The sequence below is a fragment of the Puma concolor genome, chromosome D2, assembly GCF_028749965.1.
Source record: "Puma concolor isolate L17-30 chromosome D2, mPumCon1.1.hap2, whole genome shotgun sequence".
Classification (NCBI taxonomy): Eukaryota; Metazoa; Chordata; class Mammalia; order Carnivora; family Felidae; genus Puma; species Puma concolor.
Window position 1 is genome coordinate 60,129,098 of NC_141677.1, and position 12,186 is coordinate 60,141,283.

At 44.8% G+C, this 12,186-nt stretch overlaps 1 protein-coding gene across 17 annotated transcripts in view; it reads right to left on the reverse strand.

Moving 5' to 3' along the window:
- Positions 1–12,186, reverse strand: part of SEC31B (SEC31 homolog B, COPII component) — a 39,085-nt gene that overhangs the window by 18,801 nt on the left and 8,098 nt on the right. For 6 of the 17 annotated variants that reach the window (XM_086680646.1, XM_086680637.1, XM_086680632.1 and 3 more), the window contains 7 exons: positions 7,750–7,945; positions 7,441–7,536; positions 6,363–6,506; positions 5,903–6,045; positions 4,742–4,841; positions 4,476–4,637; positions 3,825–3,968 (listed from right to left, as the gene is read on the reverse strand). In XM_086680646.1, the coding sequence (XP_086536772.1) occupies positions 3,825–3,968; positions 4,476–4,637; positions 4,742–4,841; positions 5,903–6,045; positions 6,363–6,506; positions 7,441–7,536; positions 7,750–7,945 (985 nt within the window). Of the gene's footprint in view, positions 1–3,824; positions 3,969–4,475; positions 4,638–4,741; positions 4,842–5,902; positions 6,046–6,362; positions 6,507–7,440; positions 7,537–7,749; positions 7,946–8,080; positions 8,520–8,581; positions 8,733–9,374; positions 9,420–12,186 lie in introns of those variants that run through there. The other 11 variants (XM_086680638.1, XM_086680640.1, XM_086680639.1 and 8 more) reach the window with 10 other exon arrangements.

Genomic DNA, 12,186 nt, shown 5'->3' on the forward strand with positions numbered 1-12,186 from the left:
AAAAAAACTGCTAGAATTGATTCATGAATTCAGCAAAGTTGCAGGATATAAAATCAATGCATAGAAATCGGTTGTATTCCTATACACCAAAAATGAAGCGACAGAAAGAGAAATCAAGGGATCAATCCCATTTACAGTTGCACAAAAAAACATAAAATACCTAGGAATAAATCTAACCAAAGAGGTGAAAAATCTATACACTGAAAACTATAGAAAGCTTATGAAAGAAATTGAAGAAGACACAAAGAAATGGAAAAAGATTCCATGCTCCTGGGCAGGAAGAACAAATATTGTTAAAATGTCGATACTACCCAAAACAATCTACATATTCAATGCAATCCTTATCAAAATAACACCAGCATTCTTCACAGAGCTAGAACAAACAACCCTAAAATTTGTATGGAACCAGAAAAGACCCCGAACAGCCAAAGTGATCGTGAAAAAGAAAACGAAAGCAGGAGGCATCACAATCCCAGACTTCAAGCTATACTACAAAGCTGTAATCATCAAGACAGTACGGTACTGGCACAAGAACAGACACTCAGATCAATGGAACAGAATAGAGAACCTAGAAACGGACCCACAAACGTATGGCCAACTAATCTTTGACAAAGCAGGAAAGAATATCCAATGGAATAAAGACAGTCTCTTCAGCAAGTGGTGCTGGGAAACCTGGACAACAACATGAAGAAAAATGAACCTGGACCATTTTCTTACACCATACACAAAAATAAACTCAAAATGGATGAAAGACCTAAATGTAAGACAGGAAGCCATCAAAATCCTCGAGGAGAAAGCAGGCAAAAACCTCTTTGACCTTGGCCACAGCAACTTGTTACTTAACACGTCTCCAGAGGCAAGGGAAACAAAGCAAAAATGAACTACTGGGACCTCATCAAAATGAAAAGCTTCTGCACAGCAAAGGAAATAATCAGCAAAACTAAAAGGCAACTGACAGAATGGGAGAAGATATTTGCAAATGACATATCAGATAAAGGGTTAGTATCCAAAATCTACAAAGAACTTATCAAACTCAACACCCAAAAAACAATCCAGTGAAGAAATGGGCAAAAGACACGAATAGACACTTCTCCAAAGAAGACATCCAAATAGCCATCCGACACATGAAAAAATGCTCCACATCATTTATCATCAGGGAAATACAAATCAAAACCACAGTGAGATACCACCTCACACCTGTCAGAATGGCTAACATTAACAACTCAGGCAACGACAGATGTTGGTGAGGATGCGGAGAAAGAGGATCTCTTTTGCATTGTTGGTGGGAATGCAAGCTGGTGCTGCCACTCTGGAAAACAGTATGGAGGTTCCTCAAAAAACTAAAAACAGAACTACCCTACGACCCAGCAATTGCACTATCCAAGGGATTTATCCAAGGGATACAGGTGTGCTGTTTCGAAGGGACACATGCACCCTCATGTTTACAGCAGCACTATCAACAATAGCCAAAGTATGGAAAGAGCCCAAATGTCCATTGATGGGTGAATGGATAAAGAAGATGTGGTGTGTATACATACACACACACACACACACACACACACACACACACACACACAATGGAGTATTACTTGGCAATCAAAAAGAATGAAATCTTGCCATTTGCAACTACATAGATGGACCTGGAGGGTATTATGCTAACTGAAATTAGTCAGTCAGAGAAAGACAAAAATCATATGACTTCACTCATATGAGGACTTTAAGAGACAAAACAGATGAACACAAGGGAAGGGAAGCAAAAATAATATAAAAACAGGGAGGGCGACAAAACAGAAGAGACTCATAAATACGGAGAACAAACTGAGGGTTACTGGAGGGGTTGTGGGAGGGGGGATGGTCTAAATGGGTAAGGGGCATTAAGGAATCTACTCCTGAAATCATTGTTGCACTATATGCTAACTAATTTGGGTGTAAATTTTAAAAAATAAAAAATAAAACAAGTTAAAAAAAAAAAAAAAAGAATGCAGGCCTCTCCAGACAGACCCAGAAATACAGAGAACAAGCCAGTGGCCGCCAAAGGGGAGGGTTAGGAGAGAGGCCAGGCAAATGGTTGAAGGGGAGTGGGAGGTACCTGTTTCTAGTTATGCAATGAATAAGTCATGGTACAGTATAGGAAATACAGCCAATGGTACTATAATAGCACTGTATGGTGACCCATGGTAGCTACACTTGTGAACGTAGCGGAACGTATAAATCTGCTGAATCGCTATGTTGTACTCCTGAAACTAATGTAACATTGTGTGTCAGCTATACTTCAATTAAAAAAGGCAGAGGGGTGCCTGGGTGGCTCAGGTGGCTAAGAGTCCGACTCTTGATCTCAGCTCAGGTCATGATCTCACAGTTCATGAGTTCAAGCCCCGCATTAGGTTCTGAACTGATGGCACAGAGCCTGCTTGGGATTCTCTCTCTCCCCCTATCTCTGTCCCTTCCCTACTCTCTCTCTCTCTCTCTCTCTCTCTCTCTGTCTCTCTCAAAATAAATAAATAAAAACTTTTAAAAAAAGGTTTTAAATAAGTATTGGGGCTAATTCAGAGAAAATGAAACTCCTAGGCATTGTTGGAAATATTAAATTGTGCAGCTGCTGTGGAAAATGGTATGGTGAGTCCTCAACAATTAAACACAGAATTATCTCCTGAAATCAATAAACAAAACAAATGAAGAAATGTAGGTCTTTCAACATCAGAATTCTTCACCTCCCTGCCTCTTGAGTGTGTTGGTCTTGCCTCCACAATAAAACTGGTGGCTCTGCACAGAAGAATCACTTCTTCGATACATCTGTTTTTAAATGACACCTAATATTTAAAGCATTAGGTTAAACTAGTGCTTTAGGGCCCTGCCTCTCCTCAGGCCAGCAGCAAGGGAATCACCTGGGAACTTACTGGAAATCAGAATCTTGGGTCCTACCCTAGACTAAAGGAACCAGAATCTGAATTTTAGTAAGATCTCCAGGTGATCTGTATGTGTATTAAAGTTTGAGTAGCACTTGCTTTAGGGATAAAAATGAACAAAATGCGGTCCCTATCCTCCAGGAGTCCATTACTTAGTAGGGTCTCCACCCGAGTATGTAAATAACCTTAGTCCAAGTAAAGTGTATCATTATAGGAGGATAAATCCTCAAAGTGAAGTCTGACAAGGGTTTAAAGATGGACATCATGGAGGGGGTGGTATTTAAGCAAAAGAACATGAAAAGGTACGGTAGGATTCAATGGCTCAGGAGAGAAGTTGAAGGGCAGGGTACAGGCAAAAGCAGCAAAGCTGAGGAGTTATTTGTGGAACAGAAAGGAGTCATATATAACTGGAGCACATGAAACACATAAGAATAAGGGGGAATAAAAACTGGAAAGGTAAGTGCGGCCCTGTGTACATTTGGCCTTGAGTCCATAAGACAATGGGGGCCAAAGGTTTTGAGCAGAGGAGGGACAGGATGGAATCTACATTTTTTTCTTTCCTGCTTTGTATTCTAACCCTTACATGTCTGGACTCACTACCAGTCCAAACACGTAAGAGTTAGAGAAAGATCAGGTGGAATCTCAAGCAGTTCTCCATAACCGAGCAGTCTAAAGCGCTCAATTCCCTTTAGACAGGACCAGCACAGTACGCTAGGCGAAGGGGTAGAAAGGAAAGCTACAGTAATTCTGCCTGAGCATGAAGGTGGGACCTGATCTGAGACACAGGCAGTAGGAATGAATCTCCTACAGAACACAGCTCCGTGCTGGGCACGCAACAGGCTTCACAAACACATACACACATACAACCATGCACTAGCCACCCCCCCCCCCCCCCACACACACACACACTACACTTACAGCAAATGAAACACCTGCTGGCCTTCTCATCCATTTGGGGGGTTTTTTTAGAGGAGGTATCATTGATACCAATGATGCTTGGGCCACTTGCTCTGGCACCTGCAATGGTGGGAGAGGCTGGCCTTTGCTGAAGGAAGAAGAGATCTGAGGGCAAAAGGACACCAACTTGAAGTGGTGCTGCATCTACAAGTTTGGGGGAAATCCTTGAAACATCCAATCTGGCCCACAAAGGCTAGACTCCCATTTTCTAGGGAACTGGTAGTGAGAGTAAAACTCCCATGCGGTAGGCTCTTGGAAAGCCTACTGTATCCAAGGTCTACAGTGGAGTGTAGACACAGAACAGATCTATAGGAGAAAGGGAGATAAGGCACTTCCAAAATAACGATTCCACCATAGAGGTCCAGTGTCCCCGAAATACCACAGAGAACATCCAAGAGCAAGCGTCAAGGTGAAGGCCTCTTTTGTATTGTGGCAGAAATTGACATCCTCCCAGGAAGATGGGCACTAGAGCAAAGGTGCAGCCCTCCCAACCCAGGCCCCTGGCTTCCCAGTCTCCAATAGTCCCCACTTCTTCCCAGGCCATTCGTCCTTCTCTCTCCCCCAACATAGAGATAGCATTCCCTCCAGCATTCTCCACCAAGCCCTTCAAACCTTGTCAGCCTGTCTGATCTGCTGGACTTCCCAGCTCCTACCCATCACGGAGTACAAACTGATCCAGCCGTCAAAGGAGGCAGCAGAGAACACTGGAGGGTCCCGAGGGCACCACTGCACATCAAAGCACCAGCTACTCTGTGTGGGTAGCTTATATACTACCTGTGAAGGAACCCAACCATTAGGGACACCTTGACTTAGGTAAAACAATGCAGAACACACAGCTCATCTCCTCTCCCAGCATGCCCACAGAAAGGCCGGCCTACCTCACCACTCCCCAGGTTCCAGCACAAGATCTGGTTGTCCTTGGCACTACTGAGCAGCAGCTCAGGGTCAGCCTGGCTCCACGACACTGACAAGATCCCCCTAAAAAGGAAAGGAAAGAGGAACTAACATTTGTTGAATGACCACTAGGAGTAGAGTGTCATACATATCTTGGATATATCTCATCCCTATAAAATGAGTGGCCTGATTTCATTTTACAAAGTAGGAAAAGGAGGCTTTGAAAAATTAAGGAACCTTCAGCAGCCATACAGCCAGGACACGTCAAACCCCAGAGCCTGGGCACTATGCACTGTATCATTCTGCCTCTCACAGTTCCCTGCAGGATGGCCCGCTTCTCTTCCCTGACTGTAGAGTAGGGACTGTGAATCAGCATGAGTCACTCAAGCACCCATCCCTATGTGTGCTTTTTAGCCCATGTGAGGAGTGAGGATCTAACTCTTAAAAGTCCCCAAGAAGGCATAAAAGCAACATAGACCTTTAGTAAGAAAGAACAGTGTGGGGTTGTTTTCTCTGCTAGGGGCCTAAGAGTTACAGCTTCAGGGGCAGGCCTGTTTGGAGGATAAACAGGAGCCAAGGTTTTCTTACTGAAAAGTCTTAGGGGTGCCTGGGTGGCTTAGTCAGTTAAGCGTCTGACTCTTGGTTTTGGCTCAGGTCATAATCTTGTGGTTTGTGAGATCAAGCCCCATGTCAGGCTCTGTGCTGACAGTGTGGAGCTTTCTTGGGATTCTCTGTCTCCCTCTCTCTCTCCCCTTCTCTCTCTCAAAATAAAGAAACTAAAAAAAAAAAAAAAAAAAAAAAAAAAAAGAAGTCTTGGAGGAGATAACCTCACCACCTAAAGAGATTAACATTATCCTGGACTCTCCCAGGAGGACTAAACATTGGCTCCAAATATTTGTCATGACCCCATCCACACTCCAATTTCTGGAAGTTAAATGGAATCTCAGGTTCTTCTCCACAACCTTACCATCTCAAGAAACTCCTCTTTGTTGGGGCTAGAGCTAGGATTGGGAAACTGTTCACTGGGAATGGCTTTGAAGGCAGGGAGGATGTTTGGTAACTAAAGTGAGGCATTCACTGCCTCCTACCCAGGTCAGTTATGCCATACCGTCTGCCAAAAAAGTAGACAGAGTTTGAGATATTACCTGCTGTGGCTCTCCAGCACCTTCAGGGGAGAGGAGGCAAAGCGCAAATCCCACAGCTGAATCACTGGAAGACGATCATCTTCTGAGCAGAGCACCAATTGGGTGGCTATCTCTGGGTGCCAGGCCAAGCCTGAGCTGTGCATCTGTGAACAAAGAAGACCCCAAAGGGTGATGTAACCTGACTCTTCTGATTATGAACCTTTTCCACCCAGTTGGAATAGGGCAGGTTTTGTGTCTCTTCTGTGTGATGACCATGAGTAAGTAATGAATATTAGAAGCCTCCAGATCAGCTCTGTTTAGCTTCCCTAAGCATTCACTCTCAACAGGAAATCTGATAAGAGGCTAAGTCTGCAAGTGTAGCAGCTGAAAGCAGAACCCTGGCCTGGGGAAGAACAGCTCCAAAGCCCAGGCATGAGGGAGAAGCCAGAGCCCAACCCTGCATTCTGCCTCCAGAACTCACCCTGTTGCTATGATCGCTGACTTTGATGATAGGTTCATTCTTTCTGAGATCCCACACAACTGCCTTGCCGCTGGGGTGAGCAGAAGCCAGAATGTGTTGAACCTGCCGGTTCCAAGCGAGTGCTTTGATGTCTTCTGGAGGCTGCTGTGGCAGGATGGGGGGAGGGGTGGAGGACAACTTGTCATCCCCTGGACCAAGAGACATTTGCTGTTCCACTGCTCCCAACCACCCACAGAAAGCCCAAGAGCAGACATGAGCTTCCCAAACCCAGATAGTATCAGGGAGCCGGGGGTTAAATTTTCTAGAGAGGATCCTTTGGGGGTACTGGTGTAGAAATTGAGAGAAGGGCAGGCACACTTGGATTTTACTCCTATCCCAAGTTGCTCCTGAGAGAATAAAGTCAAGATTTAAAACAGGCCTCTTATCTATGACAGAGAGAGAGGGAGAGGAGGAGGAAGAAAGGGAAACACAGACACGTAAGACCCTCAGAGAAAATGAGGCAGAAAGAAAAGCCATTGCTATTTTTAGGGCACAGGGTACTATCAAATTTATACTTAACTTACCTCACGATACTGTAAGCATAAGACAGAGAAGAGCCAGGAAGCAAAAAGACAGACCCAGTTATAGACTGACAGGTAGGTACACTCAGAGACAGATATGCACAGGACCCCAACTGCATGGAGAACTAGATACAGAGGCAAAGCTGACCCACCTCACAAAAAGGACAAGAGTATATCTGGGTGTCCTACTCTTAGCCCCACTTCCTGAGCTTAGGGTCCTACTCTACCCTGCCTGAGCTCTACTATGATAAATCGTACTCACACTTCTTTTCTCAATGCCTCCCACTGCCCTTCTTCATCTTCCTTCCAGAAACCCTAGGACAGTTAATGACCACAAACCACCCCACCACACGCACACCCTCCCCTCCATTGCTGCTAATGGCTGGCTGGTAAAATGTGTTCGTTTGCGGAGCTTTGTTGCCCTCCAGTGGTAAAGTCCAAAACCTCCTGTGCTCTGGCTGCCTCCAGGATTCAAGAATTCTCCCTGGGAAAATCAGCTGCCCTAGGAGCCTCCTTACCTGTGACTTGGATCCTGGGGTCATTGGCACATTTAGGTTATTCAAATCCCAAATGAAGATTTCAGAATCACTGGCCCCTGTGGCCAGGAGGTGGCCCTGTATGAAGAACAGGTCTTTGGGGAAACACCACCCCAGGAAGAAGTGAGAGCAGGAAAGGGGGAAAGAGACCCACATGTGGGGTTTCCAAAGCTTCTCCCCTAACAGCCTGGGAAGGGCTCAGAGTTACAGACTGGAGGCCACAAGTGAATGTTTCCATACAGAATTGTTACTCCATGGCTTGGCCATGTCTGACCAACTGAAATGCAGTACCTGGAAAGGATTAAAGTCAAGGGCTCTGACAGCCCCCGCGTGCTTCTGCCTCTGGGCAATCACAGGCTCCTTCCCCGAAGACAGGATGTGGGTCACATTGTATAGAGTAAGCATGCCATTGTTCCCTCCGCCTGCAATAACCCCGGAGGCTTCCAGAAGCCCATTGCCAAAGCTCCCCCAGATCAGCTTGTAAAACCTACAAAGAGGAGAAACTGGCATCAGCACCAACTCAGAACCATGTTAATAGGCAGAGAGCAGGCATCTCTGTCAGCCTCTGCCATTATGCAGGCATCCCCACCCCAAGACAGGCCTGCCTTTCTCCCTCACTTACCAGACACACAACAGAGGTGTCCTCACTTTGGTCCTGCCCTTTCTCTGAAAAATATTCCATCTTTGTTACACTAGAAGTGAGGAGGCCAGGCTTTTTTTTTCCCCCTAAATTAACATTATTAGGGTTATATAGGGCCAGTGATACATATTTCAAATAAATTACTTCACTTAATCCTCACAACTCAAATAACAGTAACAACTAACACTTATTAAACAGTTCCTACGTATGAAGCATTGTTTTAAGTGCTTCACATGTATTCACTGATTTAATATTCAGTAACTCTATAAGATACTATTACTAACTCCATTTTCAATTGAGGAAACTGAGACACAGAAAATATATGAATTTCTGTACATACACTTAGTAGTTTTATCCCTATTTGACACCTAGGAAGTGGTGGAATCAAGGTATACAGTCTGGCCCATTTATTTTAGAGTCTGATCCCTTAACCATCATAAAAGACTGTATTCTGTTTAGAGGAAGATCCAAACTCTTCTGTACCTGACTAGAAGCAGGTTCCCTACACCAACAACTGTTGTCCTCTCTTCCCTCTCAAGCTGTAAGTGAGAAGGGACCCAAGGATCACTCCACCTTGTGTCTCTCCCATGTGACTAGCCCACTGGATCTGCTCTATGGCTGTAGCCGGCCAGCCCTAGAAACATAGAAGCAAAAAGAATAAACACATCTCTTGGGAAACACTTCTGGCTTTCTGGCCTGCATCTTACACAAAAGGAAAAGATGGATCCTGGGCCCCTGCAGAGTTAGGTCCTCTACAAAGCCCCTAGGGAAGCCATGTGAAATCCCCAAAGCCTTAAAGGTAGTCTTGTCCTCCATTTCACAGCTGCTAGCCAAGGGTATTTCCACAGCCCTTCGGGGAAGCCAGATTTCACACTGAATGATGTCATAAGATCCCTAACTGGAATGAAATGTTCCCACACCCTGGGAAACATCAGCCAAGAAACTGAGTGGGGTGACCAGGCAGGAACCTGTTTGACCAGTCATTAGGCAGCACCAACCTGTTAGAAGTGAAGAGTTGAACACCATTTGAGACCAGGTCAGAGCAGAGCTGACACAAACAGTGGCTCTAAAGGTACTGTCCAAAAGGCCATGTGTTCTAACATTGCACTGATCTCAATAGGGCAGAAGAACATGTGCCACATTGGTTCAAGAGGCTGCCATGTCACCCTGGGGCTAGAGGTCAGTGTGGGCTGCGGGCAAGTCAACAAAATAACTAAAGAAACCCATAATAAGTCTCACAGGAACCAGAGGAGAATATGGCCAGTGAAAAACTCACATGGGGGTGGTAGATGTCACAGGAACGTCAGTATGATCACAGCACCTGGCATACAGACCAAAGACAAAGGCACCTGAGACCTCAAGGGGGAGTCACCAAAGAGTTAGAGAACAAGCCTAGTTAGTTTAGAGCGACCAAAATGCAGAACACAGAGTGTGACAAAATGATTTTCTTTCTGTAAGCATGTAGAAAGTACAGTCCTATGGTTAACCATTTCACTAGTGAGAGTGAGCCTAGAGCCCAAATAGGACATGAAAGAGAACATCTAGGAGAGTGAGAACGGCTAGGACAAGTTAAGCGAGGACCAGGACATGATCATTCAACGGACTCAAGGAATGTCAATCATCTCTGCTCTTCAAATGGTCAGGGAACAGTGTGTGTGTGTGTGTGTGTGTGTGTGTGTGTGTGTGTGTGTGTGTGTGTACGCACACATGTGCACGCAGAAAAAGAGTGCACGGAATGCAGGCAAATGCAACAAAATATTAACTACTGATAAATCTAGGTAAAAGTATATAATTGTTCATGTACTATTCTACAACTTTCTATGTTTGAATAGTTTAAAAGTTAAAAAAAAAAAGATAGCCTTTGGCTTGAAAATAGGATCTCCAGAGATTAGAAGAGATTTAAAGAGATGGTATAGGAAGAGTTTGCATGGAATGATGGGAACTTTCAAAACATGAGAATACAGGTGCAATTCTCTGCTGAAGAGGTTCCCATGGAGATGGTGATAAGGGGCAGTATACAGCATCAAAGAAATACAGATTCTTGGGGCACCTGGGTGGCTCAGGGGGTTGACTGACTCTTGATTTTGGCTCAGGTCATGATCTGAAGGTCATGGGATCGAACCCTGCATCGGGCTCCGCACTGAACAGGAAGCATGCTTAAGACTATCTCCCCCTCTGCCCCTCTCCCTCACTTGCACTCTCTCTTTCTCTCTAAAATAAAAAAAAGAAAAAGAAAAAAACAGATTCTTTACTTTCCTACTTAGACCTTGCAAAGCAGAATTTCCAGAGACAGGCCCTCAGAATCTACATTTTAAAAAAATTTTTTTAACATTTACTTATTATTGAGAGACAGAGAGAGACAGAGCATGAGCATAGGAGGGGCACAGAGAGGGGAGACACAGAATCTGAAGCAGGCTCCAGGCTCTGAGCTGTCTGCACAGAGCCCAACATGGGGCTCAAACTCACAAACCGCGAGATCATGACCTAAGCCGAAGTCAGACGCTTAACCTACTGAGCCACCCAGGCGCCCCCAGAATCTACATTTTAAACAAGAGCCCCCAGGTGATTGTAACAAGCAAACAGGGTTGAGAACCCCTGTGTTGGATACATCAGATTGATACCAGCCTAGACCAGTAGGGGAAGACACTGAAATTCATAAAGACAGAACCAGCCCTACGACCAGCTCATGGCTATGCTCCTGGCGGAGAGAAAAAGACAAGGTTAAAGAGAATAAATTGAGGCCTGGGAGATCAAAAGGCCATCCTAGCTAAGCTCAGCTGAGGCCAAGCTTTAGCTAATTTATAACTAGGAATATGTGTTGTGTAAATTCTTTCTTCCATAATTTATGTACTTCTTTGTTTGGGATTTTGCTTTTATTTGCTTAGTAAGGTTCCTTTTTAAAAATAACCACCTCAGAGGGGGTCTGGGTGACTCTGTCAGTTAGGCAACTGACTCCTGATTTTGGCTCAGGTCATGATCTCACAGTTTGTGAGTTTAAGCCCCACACTGGGCTCTGCCCTGACAGTGCAGAGCCTGCCTGGGATTCTCTCTCTGCCCCTCCTCTGATCGCTTGCTATCAAAATAAATAAAATAAACATTAAAAAAATTCCAACCTCATGTTACTGAACTAAAGTGAAAACAAGCCAAACTAGCTGAGGGAATCCAAGTTTTCTTAAAAGTCAGAGCAGTGAAGGGACACCTAGGTGGCTCAGTTAGTTAAGTGTCTGACTTCGGCTGCAGTTATGATCTCACAGTTGGTGAGTTTGAGCCCCACATCGGGCTCTGTGCTGACAGCTCAGAGCCTGGAGCCTGCTTTGGATTCTGTGTCTCCCTCTCTCTCTGCCCCTCCCCTGCTCATGCTCTGTCTTTCTCAACACACACACACACACACACACACACACACACACACACTAAAAAAAAAGGTAGAGCAGTGAGGGCAGTGCTCAAGTTGGAGAATGAAGACAGTGAAGTGAAGCAGTGGCTGTCTGAGAGAACTTCTTTTCTGAAGCCTAATATGCACCAGCTAATACGTGCCCGTGTATCCCAAATTTACAGCAGAGAAAAACAGGGCCAGAGAAGTTAAACAATGTGCCCAAGAGGATATTAGATGGCAGCGTTGGGATCTGAACCCAGGCCTATCCAACAACAAAGCCCACGTTCTCTCCACTCTGTGATCTTGATGTAATCTCTAAGGAAGGCAAACCTTGGAAATGGGAAAACTAAGAAAAGTACACAAAGTGATCTTTTTCTGCTTGGTGTTGTTCCTTACACAGGCACCCAAAGAGAGGCCATAGGGTTCCCCAAGTAGCCAGAACTACTATAAAGGTGCTGGAAGATAGATCACCTACTGTCTTCACGTTACTAGAGAATAGGTCATACAGAGGTACAGAGGCCACAAAAAGATCTAGACCCTCAGTGCAGACAGAGGGCGGAGTATTGCACATCGCACACTGGTCTCTGACCTCATTCAGCCACAGCAGCTAAGTCCTCGTTTCATTAAGACAATTCATAAATAACGTATTATTCTCCCAAAAACCTTTATTCTTGAGTGAGATTCATCTAACAAACCAAACATCACTTGCTTCAAT